Source organism: Uloborus diversus, chromosome 7 (genome assembly GCF_026930045.1).
Source record: "Uloborus diversus isolate 005 chromosome 7, Udiv.v.3.1, whole genome shotgun sequence".
Classification (NCBI taxonomy): Eukaryota; Metazoa; Arthropoda; class Arachnida; order Araneae; family Uloboridae; genus Uloborus; species Uloborus diversus.
In genome coordinates this window covers 57,945,819-57,964,717 of record NC_072737.1, presented here as the reverse complement: position 1 = coordinate 57,964,717, position 18,899 = coordinate 57,945,819, and the positions used below count along the sequence as shown (strand labels likewise).

Below are 18,899 nucleotides of genomic sequence, written 5' to 3'. Positions count from 1 at the left end.
TAATTTCATATTTCGGAAATTCTTCAAATTTGTATATGCTTAAAATGTCGTGCTTTCGTTTCTAATTGAATACTATTTTGTTCTTTATACTTATTGCTATTTTGCTATTTTAGTTTAATGAGTAAGGAAGAAGCTCGATTTTTAATCACGTCAAAAAGGTTTGTTTTAAATGCTTTCGCTTAAAACAGAAAACAAGGGCAAGTAACGATTGTTTCTCATAGTTTTTACTGACCCAGGCAACGCAGGGTATTTTTGCTAGTCTATATATATAAAAATGGACTTTGGTAAATTTGTTCCCTAAGATCTCAGAAACTACCCGGCAGATTTGGCTGAAACTTTCACCGTTTGTTCTTTTTGGTACTGGGGAGGTTTGTAGACCAGTTCGATAAAAATCCGATTGATAGTTCCTTTTTTATTCTAATTTGTCCAAATTTTCGCATAAATGCCCCAATATGACGGTTAAAAAATACGTGCACATATTAAAATTGTGTCCATCGAAAGAGCTTATTTTTCTGCTGAAGATGGCATCTGTTAGAAAGTTCTAAGTTGTATGAAAAACGAGTTATGGGCTTTTTTTGTTCCATGTTCGAAGACTTTCCTCAACCCAATTCATTATTTAGTGTATCATCTCAACTCCCAGTTCATAGTTAGAATTGTTGAATCATGGCCCCACTGAATGCGCTGGCGCTTACCAGGCCTTGACAATTTTTGACTTTCTTGTGTTAAACCGGGGCAACTATTTCTGCACTTGAACATGGCCACACTAGATGGAAAAACTTCAAAACTTCATATTTGCCCATTCTGACCGCTAGGAGGCGCCACAAGCCACGGTTGCATCCACCAATCAACGACAAGTTTCAAAGCTTGTTTATTTTAATTAATAAATGGAACATGTAACAAACATCAATATCTCGCAAGATGCTCAGAAATATACCGTAAAAACCAATTCGAATCGAATTAGTAAAGTTATTTAGCTGATTATTTAATGCGTAAATGGTGGATCTAAAGTTGGTTAGGCGATTTCTTTTAATTTAATTTTACATGTTCATTTATAGCTTGTGTATCATTTGATGGATTATTTTACGCTTAATGGAGAAACATAATTATTCAGAGGATTATTTTTTATTTTAATGGACTTTTAGATCTTGTTTCTAGGGCTTATCGCTTCGCTTACAAGTCTTTGAAAAAGACAAAATAGTTTATGGTATCGCCAAATAAATACTTCATATGTAACTTGAAATAGTCCCCGACAATAAATAAAATTGAAACTAATCGCCAGATTAAAAAATGCTCCGCTACGTACCTATCACGGAAATTCCCCCCCCCCCCCCACACTTTTTTTTATTTTAAGAAATGCTAGATATTGCTAGATATTTAGAGCTGCTCCTAATGCTATACTATTAGAACAAGATTACAAAAATTTGTAAGCAGATCTTAGATTCCTGCGGATACTTGACGGTCTTCTGTGTGTGTGTATTTTATTTTTCTAACAAAAAATTCATATCCTAATTTTCGCCAAACTTGGCGATCAAATTTCCTGCAAAGTTTCTAGTTGAAAGCTCCTTTCTCATTCATGCTTAAAGTGTAGAAAATAGTTTTTTATGACGAATTCAATGTTTACAGGATTTTACATCGCTAAATATTTTAATTTTCTTAAAAGTACAGTAAATTTGCGATACTTCGAAGTCCGATAAATCGAATATTACTATAACTCGAAATTTTTATCAAGACTTGACAACTTAGTCTTTAATTCCATTCTAATTATTCTGAATAACTCGAAGTTAACTTCTTTCAACTCGAAGTTTTTTCCAAAATTACTCGAAATTATTTCGAAAGAACAAAAAAAAGAAAAAGAAAAAAAAAGAAGTGACTATGGGAGAATAATTATTTTACCTTCACTTGCAATCCGAATTTGAAACGAATGAAGATGTGCACATTTCCTGAAGTAGAATCAGCTATTCAAGCGGTTCCAGCATGCTTTTGATTTTTTTCTATCAATACATTTGATTAAACTGTGCATATTGTGCTAAAAAACTTAAGTTCTGTAATTTTGTCTGTTATATGTACATATTAATTAAAGTATTCGATGGTTTTTAATATTAAAATATCAAAAACCAAAACTATCGTTAAGTCAAACTTTCGATAAGTCGAAGTTTTCCGTCGGTCTTTTTACATTCGAGCTATCGCAAATCGAATGTATGTTTAAAAACATCTTTAAAATGGCAAATAAAAAAAATCATATCATTGTTTTGATTTTGCAAAGACAAAATAAATTTTGTACGGAACTCTCCCCTGCTAGGATTTTACAAAATATCAACAGTGTTGATATTTTGTAAAATAATCTGTTCCCCATTTTAAAAAAAAAAATTAGTTTCACAAATTCATGTGTAGATATTTGAGGAGTTTCTTTCCCTATTGCATGTATTTGTTAAATGTTTAAAATAAATTTTAAAAAATAATAATAATTTGAAATTTGGCTGCTTGATGAGTTCGAATTAAGTTATTCACGATCATGAATTGCGATAGGATCCTACTCGTTGGGTTTCTTGTTTCTACAAATGGAATGAAATGGAAATGACTAAGAAATTTGCACCCGTCATAATATCACTGTTGATTTTTTAGAATAGGTAATACGAGGCCGTAAGAAAGATAAATATTTTATGGCCGAATCTGACCTTTATCATAAAAATTATTTACTGCGTGAACACTTTATTACAATTGAAAAATATATTGAAGTAATAGCACCTGGGATGCTATAGGTAAGGTGGGAGCCTGGGGGTGGGGATAGAACCTGAGCTAAAGTGAACGCTCTCCGGTCTGTGCGCCTTCCGATGTGTGTGTGTACACCCAAACCTGTTTTTGTGCGGACTTTTTTTTGTGTAGTTTATAAAAATTATTTATAAAAAGAGCGAAAATTATTTTTCAAACGAGTGCTTGGTAGTATCATTCAAGGGTCGACAGGGGCATCCGATGGGAAGTCACTGTGACTTTCCAAGAATTTCTTAATTCGGGAAATTTTTCGGGAGTCGGCAAAATTATCATCGCTTCGTTTATTTTGATTTCGTTTAAATATAATATTTTGGGTATTTTCTACGTGAGACTTTTTTTATGCAGTCCCTATCCACCGCATAAAAAAATATTTTTTAACTCAGTTGCGAAAACTTTTTAAAGCTTACTGGTGAAGTTTCAAGCATTTTTTTTACACGATTTTTTTATGCGGTCCCTATTCACCGCATAAAAAGAGGATTGGGTTTATATACAGTAAAACCCCTCTAATGCGGACACTAACGGGACAATTTTTTTTGTCCGCAATAGAGGGGTGTCCGCAAGACAGGAGTTTAATAATGTTTTTTGCCTTGGAATCGGGGAATTAAAAATTGTCCGCATAAAAGGGGTGTCCGCATTAGAGAGGTGTCCGTTAGAAGGGGTTTTACTGTATATACATTTTTTTAATGCTCAAAGCGTGTGAAGCAACAGGGTCGTTTCCGAAATTTTAAGGTTTTTTTTTTTTTTTTTTTGAAAGAACATTTTTAATCATAGGATCTGATCATTTTTTAAAATAACTTGACTAAGTTTAATATTTAAAAAAAAATGCATTAATCGGTGCACTTTCATTGTTTACGCTTCTGCCGATGACATCACAAATGATGAAATGCCATTCACTGATGCCACTCACAGAGTACAATATTCAATTAGTTTCTTTACTCACAAGTGTTGGCAACTATATGATTGATAGTAAGCGTAGAGTGCAATATGTAATTCGCTTCTTGATCATCATAACGTAGAAACGCGGTAGACAGATGCACCAAAGTACATCATTTGTGACGCCATAAAGACCACGCCTTATTTTCAAAATCGGACATTTAAAAAAATTAATTAAAAACTAAGCTTCGGGAAAATGAAAGTTTTTTCTAGCTCCATGTTATTTTTATTTATTTTTTGATTATGCTATGAATTTCCTTTTGTAAGAAAAAAAATCTGCGCTTTTTCGAAATAGCTCTTGCGCACTGAGCGTTTGTGCATCTCTATGCGTATTGTACACTAATATACTACTAAAATCTACACTAAAGTTATTATAACATGAGATGTGCTAAAAATGGAAGGGGAAATAGATAAATGACATTATTTTGGTGTCCGTACAATATTGGTGCGAGAACCACGGACCCGTCGTAGAACCATGTATTAGTCACACTCTGATTTTAAATGTTTTTAAAATTATGTTAATGGTTCATTTTCTTAAATTGCCATCATATTTTTAACTTTTCTATTGTTCTTCTTCATTTGAAAAAGAATATTCCTAACCAGGCCTGTCAAGTGGGGATATCACGGTGGGGAGGAGTTAATTATGACACCCCTAAATTTTACAAACATACTAAAATTAGGCATTTTGCTCGTATTTTGTTGTTTTTTCCCCTACACAAAACCTTTGCCCCCCTCCCCCGCGAATTTTTAATTGTCGGGCCTGTTCGTACGTTTTTAATTAGATTCTATTCGTTGTAAAATATACACTACATTACGAGTGAAAAGAATGGCAATTGTTAACGTAAATTCCTATACCCCCCCCCCCCTCCAATCCCCATCAGGGTCAAAAGGGGCAATGAATGACCCTCTCAAGTTTTGAAAAATGAATGTATTTACAGATTGCGGAACGTGTTTTTTTTTTTTTTCGATGTAATTTATTGAGCAGAAAAAATTCGCATGTAAATGAGCATGTAAAATTAGAAATGAGGGCTGCCTGCCATATATCATCAATCTTAGAACTGTTGTATCCAAAAAGGAAACCCCAGGGGATTTTCAATAAAAAATTTGGAAATTATTTGCAAAGCTTTCAAAAAAAAAAAAAAAAAAAGTTTGAAAAAATCTATTAAGAATTACGCATTAATATTAAAAAAAAATCATATGTTTTTTGTGTTTAGTTAAAATTTTTTATTACACGTAATTTTTGATATGATATTAAAATAACAATAAGAAATGCTCTTCACCTTTGTAATACAATGTTTATTCAGCACTTTTTCTCTTCATTCCTTCTTTTGAAATTAAAATTTTCGTCAAATGACGTACGCCCGATAATAGGTCGAGAAATCACGTAATTCACAGATGCCAAAGCGCCAACGCTCACAATCACGCCAAGTGGAAACAAAAACAGGGGTAGCCAGTGGCGCCCTCTTTGTTGCCATGAATTTCAGCGATTGCCACGGCCGTTAAGTATTCAGTGGGGCCATGGTTGAATATTTTTGTGTTTCGTCTGACTGTTTGAGGCCTTTCTCAAGTCAAATCTTAAAGTAACGTTTTTTCCCCAAGATTGGCTAATAATAACTATAGATTTGGTTGATTATTTTCCAATTAAACGGAACTTTAGTGTAATTAATGGTTTTTTTATTATTTGTGCTGATTGGATTTTTTAATCATTATCCAATCAAACAGCAGAAACCTCGCCAAAATTTATGCAGAAAGATTTCAATAGCGGATGCATTTGGCAGTTTTTTCAACTGTCACGGTTTTTGAAGTCAAAGACTACGTAATAATGTTTGTCAGCTTTCACCATGTAAACAAAATATCGTCAATCAAAGAATCTTTAAAAACTTCTTTTACTGTAAAATAATCCAGCAACTAAATTAGGCAAATCCATAAACAGCACAAAAACTTCCATTAATGTGACTTTGTGCACAAATTCAAACCATCGCCAAATTTTACTACTTATTTTGGAAACATTACGGATGAAATTGTTTAGCGCCATTTTATGGTGACCAAAAGTATCTTAGCATATGGCGACAATATTTCTTTAACAAAAATTAGTTACGTATCGTTTTACAAAGTAAGGAGGGGGAGCATTATCCAAGGTATCCAAAACGATTTCCGCAAATTCGGTACTAATATTTTAAATCGCACCTAGAACCCACAATAATTGAGATTTTCCAAAATAAGTAAAGCAAGTTTAAGGGGATCACGGGTGCGCGGCTACATTTTTTTAAACAGTTCGTTCTTCAATAGACATACAGAGAAAGTAAGACTCAATGTAAAAAAAAAAATAATAAGTATTAACTGGTAAATCTTTTTAAACATGTGAAGTTTAATTTCATATTTCGGAAATTCTTCAAATTTGTATGCGCTTAAATTTCGTGTTTTTGTTTCTAAATGAATACTATTTTGTTCTTTTTACTTACTGCTACTTTAGTTTTATGAGTAAGGAAGAAGCTCGATTTTAAGTCACGTCAAAAAGGTGTGTTTTAAGTTCTTTCATTTAAAACAGAAAACAAATGCAAGTAACGATTGTTTCTGATAATTATTGCTAACCCAGGCAACGCCGGGTATTTTTGCTATTCTCTGATAAAAAGGCAAATTTTTTCCGTCATACTATGACGGGTTATTTTCTAGTTATTAATCAAAACTGATTAGTAATTGAGATATCCAGTAGGTATAGCCAGTAGGCCTTTGTGAAAATTCCAAATATAATTATTAATTCCAAATTTTTTTCTTTATTGTGTGAAAACTTATTCGTTTATTGGTTTTCTCCGAATGCGTCATTGATTGTAATTGATCATTCACCCTTAATATTGTATGGTTTTTGACACCATCTTTTTGGACAGTGATCATTGAAAGTCTACTGCAAAAATTACATAGGGAATATATAATAAAATTATATAGGGGGTATGTATAACTGATGAGAACTAAACTCCTCGAAATTGAATAAGAAGCCAGGAAACTAGTAAAATAGTGATTCCATGTCAAGTGTCCTAGTCTTCCCCACCTCACCATCTCCGTGGTGGGGAAGTTTTTTCCTCGATTTTAGGACGTCATAAATTTTAAAAACATTAACTCAAAAGCTCGTACTTGGTAATTCTCTTGTCAAAATACTTCTTTTTAATGTGTTTCAGTTACAGAGCGTTACTTTGTGGCAAAGATATAGTCATCCAAATTGGCCATAAAAACCGGTCACATAAATAACAGTTTTCAATGCGCTGCAGCTAAAATTTGTCATCTTGCATGTGTTTTTGATTAGTACCATAAGAAAGAACATATCTCTTACTTTTAAAAAGAGATTTTTTGGAAGGTGTTCTCCAAAAAATACAAGGCGTTGCAAAGCTTAGCCACATGATTCATAGTTGCCTTAAATGACTGTAAATGTAATTTCACAACAATAATGTCTTTTTGCAGGTATGTTTAACACTTACAGCCAAACGGATGGCCAAAAAGAATTGTTTAGTGAAAAACCTCGAGGCAGTAGAGACGTTGGGTTCTACTTCAACGATCTGTTCTGACAAAACGGGGACTCTGACTCAAAATCGGATGACTGTTATGCACATGTGGTACGATAACCAGTTGATAGGTGCAGAAACGGTAAATGACGAAGTTGGTACGAATTTTTCAAATAATTTTTATGACTTTCTTTTTTTCATGAGAGGTGAAATTAAGGGGCATAAACTGAAATTGTGCATATTGAATTTTTTTACATATAAGCCCAAAAGGTAAAGTGACTAAAATGGAACCCAAATTTGAAAATAGTGAGCCGTTACAAAGGGGTCCCACTCGCATGTCAGTTAGGAAACGTCACTGAGTAAAGTCATCAACTGGCACAGCAATTTACGAATCTCAGTCCACGGGGACGTCTGAAAAGGACGTTGAAATGACGTCTTGATTTTGTCACAAAGTGGCAGATCGCAAATTAACTGTCGCAGTGACGTTGCTGGGATTTCGTATGAAGCATGTCTCAAATGCGTTACAGCATGACTCCCGTTACCATTCGGTGTCTCTGTGACTGTGACCGTTGTGAGTTGCACTGACGTACCTGCGACTTTCACGTGATAATATGTGCTATCAGGTTGCTATAAGGCCCCTATATATACGAGCCGACACATCAGGTTAAGATTAGCCATTTTGGATTGGAGCCCGTGTTTGAGTGGTTGTCTTTTCTGGCGAGTTATCGCGTTTCGTGATTGTTCACTGTGAGTAATTATCAGCGGCACGTCAATTGTTTATTAAGTACAATATTATCTGTGGCAAATCTGCCGAAATCCGAAACTTTGCTGTGGTAACCCTAGCATGCAACAATGAAAAATCCGAGCCAAAATGGCTAAACTTAAGCTGATGCGTTAGCCTAACTATATAGCGGCTTTAGATTGCTATATACTCGTATCTCTACACAGTATAAAATGAAGTCTCTAAAAAGCGTCTGTTTGTTTAAACGCGCAAAACTCCAGAACTATCCGGCCGATTTCGCCGAAATTTTCACAGTATCTTTTTTTTTAGCACCGGAAAGGTTTGCAGACCGATTCGAAAAAAAAAACTAGATTAGTAGTTGTTTTTTTATTCTAATTTAGGCCTAATTTTCACATTAATTCCCGAATATAGGGGTGAAAAATTAATTGCATACATTAATATTATATATCGTTGGAATGGTAGAATTTTCTGCGTTCTATGCAATTTGTTTCAATGCTCTAACTTAATTACGGTGCACAGTGTGGCATAGTGGGCAAAAAACACCGAACTCGCGGGTTTTGAACTAGGATCTTCAATTATAGCTCAAAATGCGGCAAAATTCTTTAACTATTTCGTAGTGGTGCTGCAATTTTGAATTTCTTAACCCCTAAGCCCCGCAGAGCTCAGAACGGACACATGTCGCGATTTTGAAAACTAAAAAGTGTGACCATATTTTTCCCATAATATGTGGCTCAATCTTTACTAATATTATAAAGAAAGAGGAGCGGATTTTTGTGTGTTTATATGTTCTAGGTAATCTCTGGAACCACTGCATCTATTTGAAAAATTCTTTCACTATATGAAAGGCGCTTTCTTACTGAGTAACATAGGCTATAATTCGAAAAAAATCCGACAAATAGTTCGTTTTTTATTCAAATTTAGGCCCAAATTTCACGTAAATTTCCTATTATTGGCTATTAAGGGGGGAAGAATTACTTGCACATATTAATATTATATATCGTTGAAAATGTTAGAATTTTCTGCGTTCTAAACAATTTAATTTCAATGCTCTAACTTTAATTACGGCGGGTGTAATTTGCGTTTTTAGCTCGAACTTATTTAGGCTTAACTGAAATTTAGGCACTACTTTCTTCATTAAATCTATCAATAAAAAGTGAAGGAATAGTCCCACATTTTTTTTTTTTTTTTTTTTTTGACAGCATTAGAAAAAGCGAGATTTTTTACTCGAGATCTCTCTCGACCTCTGGTCGAAAAACTTAGCTTCTATCTTCAAAGGAAAAAAAGTTACAAGCGTTTTTAAATCAATTTCGAAATACGTCAATTTGATTCAGGTTTTCAACCACTTTATTTTCGCGTTTCCATGGTTACGCTTTTTGAACCAATTGTTTATTTCCATCTTTCTCATTTTCAGTTCTTAAACTTATTTATTTCATGTTTCCATGGTTACGCTTTTAAAATCCATCTTTCGCATTTTAATATCTTAAAAATATTTTAATATCTGTCGTCATTGTTTGGAAGGGTAATTTTGCATGGTGTTTTTTTTTTTCTTTTATTTAAGTTATTCTTTAAGTTGTTAAGTTATTCTTTTAATTAATTTTTGAATATATGTCACTTGACACAATTTTTGTTCTCAAGGTAGACCGGGCAAAGCCGGGCAACGCAGCTCTTCATATGTAAAGATTTGAAAGCTACTGTTAATGTGATTTTATACCTTTTTGTTTGTTTGGCGAAACATTTATTATTAACAAAGAAAAAACATCCGCTTCACTCGCAAAAGGGCTGGCTTCTGGTAGCGTGGTCGCTTGGCACGTTAGACGCTGAGCAGGGGTTCAGTCTAGGATTATTGTTTTAAGGCAAACATTAATGTAATTCATTGTTTCGGCGATTTGTTTTGAAAGAAAAGAAACTTTTGATTTGTTTTTATCCGAGTGAAATGTACGATATTTTCTTCTTTTTTTCCGATGACGATTTTTGAATGTTCCACAGGATTTTTTTCCCCCGATGATTTTTGAATGTTCCACGGGATGGTTTTTTTTTAGACGGATGGATTATGATAGCGTGGTTGCTGGGTAAGTTTGGCGATAAACAATAGAACTGCGGTTTTATTTTTACATTTGAAAGATATTATTTGATGTCTTTTTTTGTTTATTTGGCAAAATATTTTAAATTGCAGTAAAAACCGTTTCACTCGCTAAATAGTTTTAAAGCAACTGTAAATCTAATTTAATGATTTGACGAAAAGTTTTAAATTCCAAAGAAATTTAAATAGTTTTTTTTTTTTTTTGAAAAGGTGTGTACGCATTTTATACAAAGATAAACGATCATTTCACATCAGAAGGGGAGGGGGTGTCAGTTTTTTTATTCAATGGACTTCCATTAAATTTGTAGCGCGGGCATCGCTGTGCGGGTACTGCTAGTGCTTAAATAAATCGAGGAATCGGATGATAAAACACAACTTTTTATAGCTGCCGGGTGTTAAGAAATGCTTTTTCCACCGTATAAGTCATTAAAAACATCATTTTTCATGTTTTTAAGCACTTTTATTATACTTGGTCTGATTATCACGGATAAATTTGAGGCCTGGTTTTGCTTATATCTCTGCAACTAGACCACTATGAGACTTCGGGAATTCACTAAATGATTTGCTTAATCTTAAGGTACAACTTAACGCTGAAAAAAATAAAATTCTAAAACAAAATTATTATTTCGGTTAGGATGGAAAACGGCAAATTTCATGTAATTTCCCTATTAAATGTCTAAATATAAAACCCAGTGTTACAAATTTTGTTGCCTTGCAACAGTAATGTTGAAAGCAATCATAATGAAAATTTTAAATCAAGGCTTCTCTGAAGCAAGCATGAAATTAGCAAGCATAAATCCTAGAGAGGAACAAGGATTAAATTTTAGTGCCAACTGCTTAAAGTTTTAGACACGCACATAGGTTTTTCCCCTTTTAGTACCGAGCATTTATATGAAAAAATAAGGTGAAGTTTCGTGAGGGTAAAATTATTTTATTTCTGAAATACATTTACACTAAAAAGAATAAAATAACAGAATTTTTTAAAAAAATACCAAGCACTTTTCATAATGCACTCAAAGGGACAAAATAACTTTTCTGAGTCAGAAAGGACAATTTAAGAATTCTTGTAGTTTTCGAAAATTCCAAAAAAATGATACCACAAACGAAGAAAAGTGCGGTTCTATTCATTTCAAACCAAACTTTCCCAATAAGAAAAATATGCATGTTTCAACACTCAAAGGTATGATTGAAAGCTAGATAATGATAATAAATTCTCTTCATGACTTGAGCTAAAACTAACGGTTGCGAAAATAGAGGTCTTGCAGGTTAAAACGGAACACCCTGTATAGTGTATATATCGCGTGTTGTCCAAGCTAAAACGGAAGTCGCACCTTTCTGCCTTAAATCGAGTACAGTTGACTCCCGCTACAACGTGATCCGACTTACGCGAAATGGCTATAACGCGATTTTTCCCCGGGTAAAGAATTTTATTCCCAACGCGAATTCTTCACCCTAAACATGAAAAATTTCCGAAGGGAACCGCGGTTTTTTCGTGAATGGACCTTCATCTCTTTGACATCGCTGAGGGTGGAAGTTCCCACACCGTATTAGTCTAAACATCGCTTATACAAATAACTACTCCTCATTTTCGATTTATTTTTTTCATTCTATATGGTAAAGTTAATGAAATATAATGACACCCAAGAGCGCTGTTTTATTTAAAACTGTGAAGATAGAAGGAAAAAGAGAAAGTTTCAACAACTATAGTGCATTTGTTTTTCTTACTACATAATATACGTACCGTAGTGGTTTATTTTACGTCTTCTTTTCCCATTGATCATTGACTTTGTGCATCGTAGCAGTTTTTGTTAAATAAAACGTTTTTTTTAAAAAAAAATACAATAAATAAAAATTCAATTTTTTGTTTAAGAAACAGTAATGTATAGTTAAGAAATGGTTTTTAACAGTTTGACGTGGTGTTTACAATTGTCTTTAATCGTATGGGTATGTTTATAAAAGTTTTTACATATACCCTTTTCCACAACGCGAAATTTCAACTTACGCGAAGGGTCTTGGAACGCATCCCTCGCGTAAGTCGGGACTCGACTGTAGTAACATATGTGACTGAAGAGAGAAAATCCCACCAGTCACACATTGCGTTTTTCTCAAAATTAGCTTTTTTTTTTTTTACTTACGGGGATTTTTCCCTCATACCCTTCAATTTTAAATCTTGCTCTGTTGACCTTTGATAAGATGTAATTTCTTCACAACAAAAAAATATGTTCGACTTTTGACATAAAAATGGAAGAACAAAAAAGCTTTCAAAACTTCTTTTGAACATTACATCATATTGCTTTTAAGACCGATTTCCTACGATAGTGAGTATGTTTCCAAACTGAAATATTTTCTTTTCCCCTCTTAAACGAAAATATGTTTCTTTAAAATTCTTTTGCGTCTCTGAAAGGAATAAGTTCTACTTAAAAATATGCTTTAATGTGTAATTTTAACGTCTTTACATTTTTCCTTGAAATCAAAATTATTGGTTTAATTTCTGACGCTGTCACCGACGCTGATCATCGAACATCAGAACGCCAGATCTGAGAAGGTCAGGCCGCTTTTTCTGAATCATCTTTTTCAATTTCGACAAAGTGTCACAGTACAGCACAGCCTGGGTTCGATCCTACCTAGTTGAAGATCCACCGTCTTCATTACTGGTGACTGAAGGACGTTAAATATGCTAGTGGTCATAAAGTCCTCCAAGTGAAACGATACCACTGGGGGAGTTGGACCAGGGATTGCTCGGTTTCTGGTTGGGATCAAAAAATCAGAGCTCGCTTCAGGATCCCATCCAACCGGTTAAACCACGAATGCTGGTAGGTACGGGGGGATCCTGGAGAGAAAAGTAAAAAGTTCAGCATAGCATTAATAGTTCCAACCTCCTAAAAGTTCATTAACGAAACTCCTTGGGCACCTCAGGAAACTGCCAGTAGAACTTTACTTTTTCAGCAGGCGAAGATGTTTTGAAAATTTTTCGGACAGCTGATTCGAGTTTTCAATACAATACTTGACATTGATGGTCAATGCTTCGTCCGTATGAAAAATTCAGATGTATACCTGAAGGGCTTTTTAACCCACGACACGCAAAGAAAGGGGGTTATAAGTTTGACGTGTCTGTGTATCTGTGTCCGGTCTGTTTGTGGCACTCTAGCGCCTAAACGGATGGACCGATTTTCAAAAACAAAATTTGTTCAAAAGGAGAGTTGATCGAGAGCGTTCTTAGCTAGGTTGTATCGTTGGACGACATTAATTAATGAAGATACTAATTAAAAACCTCTAAAGGATTTTCGTGGTTTTTAATATGAAAACATAGTTAAAAATTTAATACCAAAATAAAGAAAAAAAATTTCCGCGTCTGATAGAATGTGTTTGGAGCTTCCATGTTTCATGGAATTCGAATTATAACGTTGTTTACTTCCTTTTACATAAAAGGAAGTATTGTATTCGCGAAAAATTTTTCACTCAAAATCGACCTTAATTTCTATTTTACTCACGCCCGAATGAATATTGAGTTTTTTTCCACTCGACCACACGTGGATAAGTGCCTAAGAACGTATAAACTCGCGAAATATCCATAATGACGATTCCCCAGTTAATTACAACAAATTTTCTCGTGACGTCTGTGTGTACGTATGTATGTATGTGCGGATATGCGTATTTATATCGCATAACTCAAGAACGGTAAGTCCTAGAAAGTTGAAATATGGTACGTAAACTCCTAGTGGGGTCTAGTTGTGCACCTCCCTTTTGGTTGCATTCGGGTGCTTCTAAAGGGGTCTTTTGTCCCTTTTTGGGAGGAAATAATGTTAATTTTGATGTAAACTCAAGTGGTGTTATAATTTGGTGGACACTTGGCGATATATCGCCAGCCTTTTGGTCGCCAAGTTTTGTCACCAACTTGGCGATAAATTTGGCGATTTTTTTAAAATCTGTTTCAATTTGGCCACTGTTGATCATATTTAAAGAGTAAACTATTGAATCACATCAAAATTGCCAGTAATGGGGAAATGACATTAAATTGAAGTAAAAGGAAGTCATGTGATGCACGTATCAGCTCGTTTAAAGCAGATTTTAGTAACGGCAAAGCCTTTATTCACGCGACTGATAACCGAATAAAATGTTGCCGACAAGGAAATAAAACTCAATGATTTAAAATTTTTATCTGTTGCCTGTTTCTTTAGCAAATAAAATACCTGACATTGATTTCTAATAATATAAGGCTTTTAAATTTTCCCTCTTGATTCTACACTTGCGACTCAGTCGGGGGTTTTTAAAATTTATAATTTTATCGTTGCTTGTTGAAGCTTATCAAGCGGTATGACAAATTCAACGTATTGGTACTTACGTTGCCAAATAAATCTCTGTCGAACCTTTCAAGTGTTTTTATATTGTTTGACTTTCATACATACCTCTGTCTACAGTCACAAGGGGAAACTTTCCGATTCACTCTCGTATGTATAACTGCAACATTGTATTCCTTGTGCGTTCCACAAAATTTAACAAATTAAAAAAGTTAATTTTTCAAGGGTTTTTGTTCCATTCATATGGATAATACAACTGAAGCAGTACCGTAAGAGTGATATGTAAGTCATATACGCAAAAATAACAAAACGTATGTATGCAGAAGTCTAATTTTTCTGAGGTCTAAGATCTGCACCTCACCAGTTAATAGTTAAGGGGCCAGCTTTCTCACAATTCACTTTCATCCGTTAAATAAAGAATCAAAAACGGAACGCAATCAATTTCAGAAAAAAATATGTGATATTTTTATCCAATTACGAAATATAAAAATTTTTTTTTTGTAAAAGTCACAAAACAATTGCAAAAAAAGATAAATATACAATTGAAAAGCATTCAATTATTACGGACGAAAAATTTCTTCACAAGAGAAAATCTTGATAAGTAACTGAAATTCCGGTTCCCGCAGTCGTATTTAATTGGCTTTTAAGAATGCAATCGTTATTTCAACTTTGCAAACAAAATCTGTCAATACTAGCGAAGCATTACCGCAAGCGAATTTCCTTTCTATCCAATTCTTTCAGCAGTTTTTTTTTCTTTTATCTCTTTCGCTTTCTTTTATTCTCTAATATTTGAGAATCAAGTTAATGTTACATGAATTACTCGAAGGCCGCTTCTGAATAGGATGTTCGATGGGAAGTTATAATGATGGCTTTTAAATTGCAACTCAAGGTCAACTGTAACCGAAACTGAATGCTCTCGTGCATTTGGCTTTTGAAGTAAATGAAGTTGAATCCATTAGACGTGAGGCATTTTTTTTTTCGACGAGTGTGAACCACGAAGTTGAAAAATGTTTAGAGAAATTATATTTAATTTAGCAATGAAACATAAAAGACGATCTCTTTATTCTGTAAGAGACAGTGGATCGTAAATATAAATGTGACATCTGTTATTTTGAATTGAATTTTTTCCGGAAACTCCTGAACCTTAATGCTGCTAATTGCTAAAAGCAAGAATAATGCAGAAATACAAATATAAATATATTAAAGGAACGTACTCGCATACACTTACATACATACATATATATACATAACTATAAACAACTTAACGTTTCGTGACAACGTAAAACTTGTGAATTAGCAAAAGAATGTTAATTGACGTTTTAATTAATGTCTCTAAACACCAAAGTCAAGAAAAAAAAAAGACAGCCTGCCAAATGGATTCCTTGTAAAATTTCGAATTTTTGGGTATCTCGTTTGACTTTTGCGTCATTATACAAAAAACGTAGGTTTTTGAAGTTGGAATTCATGAAAAAAAAAAAAATCTTCAATTTTTTTAAAAGTTATTTTATATTGTTCCTTTTAGGCACTTTTTACTCTCACATAGTTAGTCACATTCTTTATTGGTTATATTGTAACTTTCTTTTGTAGTTAAAATTTTGGATGTGAATGGAGGGTAACGGATAGAGAGAGTAAATATATTTTTTAAATGTTATTTTTAAACTTTTCATTTAAATAAACATTGCATCTTGTATGAGGAACACGATTTGAATGTACATATCTTTCTTAAAATGGATTTTTAAAGAAAGTTGTATGCTTCATTTCTGATTGTATATCCTCCATTACATCTATACTGTAACGGAGGATACAGAAACGGAGGATACAAATACTTATGTTTTGCTATGATCATTGTGTTGAGTTAGGGTTAACGCAACATGTTATTTAGAATTTACTTTTAAAAAGTGATTCAATTTTAACTATTTTTTTTTTGTACACAAGCAATTATTTACTTTTTAATTCAAGAACGGAGGATACACAAAGTTAAGGACCTATTTGACTTCAAAGAGAATAATGCTGAAATTCTTTCACACTAAGTTCTTTAGCTTCACCATGAAGACCCATAGTTGAAAAGAGCTAACTTGTGATTCTAAACCTCTGTAATGAGCTGCCAGTACTGCCGTCAATAGGAAATTATATTACTTAATTAAATCCTGAACGGAGGATACAATAAATACTGTGACAGTCATTCAAAAGATTATGAATGCTATATATTTTTTATTTTACAACGCAATTCTTTTAACTTATTAAAAAAACATCAAATGATTTAAATTTCACTATTAAATCTGTTATATTTTTTTGTATTGAGTAAATAAAAAGTACATGGGAAGAAATAGGTTGGGACATGTAACGGAGGCATACAAGTATTCCTCCGTTCAGTGAAAAAAACACTTAAAATTTTTTATAACATCATTAATTTATATTGATCATTTTCAACATTTGTTATACTTTTCTAAATCTCATAAAAAAGTGCTTAAAAATAAATATTTTTGAAACTATCACCCTGGACCTAAAAAAGCGCGTTTTTTTTTTAGAATGACCCTCTTAACTCTCAGTGCTTCTTAAGGAGATGAAGCCTCGAACAGTCTGACGCGTACATGCTTTAATAGCACAAATTAAAATATTTTTAATCACATTGAAAGTAACAATAAGTGCAGAACTTTTTACCTAATTCCGATTTGATGAATTTCTTTGTTTTCAGAATTTAATTGTGATAAAAACACAATTGGCTGGAGAGCTCTTGCTAGAGTTGCTTGTCTTTGTAGCAAGACAGAATTCGCCCCAGATCAAGAAGAAACTGCTATTTTTAAAAAGTAAGAGAAACGATGACCGATTTCCTTATATCGTTTATAATAATAAAATTTTAATTAATGTAAAAGAAAAATAGAAAAACTTTTTTTTTTCAAGATCACATTCTACTGAATAGTTAAAATATATTCGTCAACCCTCTCCTACACGGACTGTACATTTGTTTGAGAAAATGGCTGGACTGGTTTTAATTTAGTGTTACTCTATTTTCGCCCTCAGATAACCCAATAATGTAATCAGGGTGATATTTGAGTTACCCTCTAGTACCCCTGATTTTTAAGCTATATTTTTATTCCCAATCAGTTTGTGTTCTTTTAACAGTTTGGAGTTGTTCAGTTTTCTTCTAACCCTGCAGCCCTGTTTCCTACAAACATTCACTGAGTTTGACTCTGGGAAAAAAAATCAAAACTGAAAAATTCGATAATAAATTACCAGAGGAAAAATTTTTTGCCGGAAAAAAGGGAGAAAAGATGGATTCATTAATGCCACAAAGTGATATTGCCAGTCTATCTTAATAAATCACGTTCAATCAAGTCCTTGGAGTAACATTTTTACAAAAGGCATTTCTCTTATTATCGTCTCCTTTTTGTTTGGGGGGAGAGGGGGGAGTAAATTTTTTTTTTTTAAGTTCAATTATAAGTCTCTACTGGTGAACGGATTTTCTTATTTATTGCTGTTTTAATAACCAAATGCATTTTTCGCTTTCAGGAAATGTATTGGGGATCCAACTGAAGGCGCCATTTTGAAATGCATGGAAAAAGAAGTTGGCAATGCTGTTGATGTCAGACAGAAAAATTTCAAAGTTTGCGAAGTTCCGTTTAATTCTACTAACAAGTACCACGTGTGTTTTTTTTTTTTTTTAATGTAATTTTGTATTTTGTGAATGAAAAAAAAATAGAGTAAAAATTGGAAAGTAGAAGCAACCTTAAAGACTTTCATTATATTTTTTATTTTCCTAACGAAGCATTTCATACAGACATTAGGGGAAGCTAGGGAGGTTTGACCCATAGGGAGACTTGACCTATGAGAATTTTTTTAATGAAAAGGATAGTTAGGGAAAATTTTAGTCAAATTATTTATTGATTGACCAGTCATACAACAGTATTTTTCAGGGACAAGCCATTTCAGAACTGTCAGTAGTTTTCACAAAATTCAGTGTTAAATAATACTGCATCCTTTAAGTAAAATTTGAAGATTTTGGAATCTTTTATATTTTAACTTCCAGTTTTGAGTTAAAAGAATTTTAAAAGTATACATGCTTTAGTCACTTTTCTAGCTATATATATTGATATTCAGTAGTTTTATGTAACTTTAATCTAAGTTGCTAAAAATTTAAGGCTAACAAAACAAAGCTACCTAGGGAGACTTAACCCAAAGAATAATTGATGTTATTATTTAATTTGATCTTTCTTTAGTGAATTTTAATTTTCGAATAATTAAAATATTGTCATTTCGGCCCAATGATTTAAGTTTAAGCAATGACTCTAATATTGTGAATTTGAAGGCCAGATTTTGTATTAATGAATAACTATAATACATAATATTTTAGTCTAAAAAATTGTTTTTATTTGACAAACAACTAAAATGCTAATGTTTTTTTTTTTTACCCAATGAGTTTTTATTTAGTAAAATAACTGAAATATTGCTTACGTCTGATCTGAAAAAGTTTTGAATTCAATTTCTGCTTTCTTGCTGATATGGAGTAAGATTAATAATAATAATAATAATAATAATAACAAAGCATAACACTTCACCTTAAAGAGTATATTCACTTCATATCA

The 18,899-nt window shown here is 33.0% G+C and overlaps 1 protein-coding gene across 1 annotated transcript in view; it reads left to right on the top strand.

The window, feature by feature from the left end:
- The window catches only part of LOC129225928 (sodium/potassium-transporting ATPase subunit alpha-like), a 208,825-nt gene that overhangs the window by 123,920 nt on the left and 66,006 nt on the right, over positions 1–18,899 (top strand). The window contains exons 7-9 of the mRNA XM_054860469.1: positions 7,156–7,354; positions 17,012–17,123; positions 17,827–17,959. Of these exons, the coding sequence (XP_054716444.1) occupies positions 7,156–7,354; positions 17,012–17,123; positions 17,827–17,959 (444 nt within the window). The remainder of the gene's footprint in view (positions 1–7,155; positions 7,355–17,011; positions 17,124–17,826; positions 17,960–18,899) is intronic.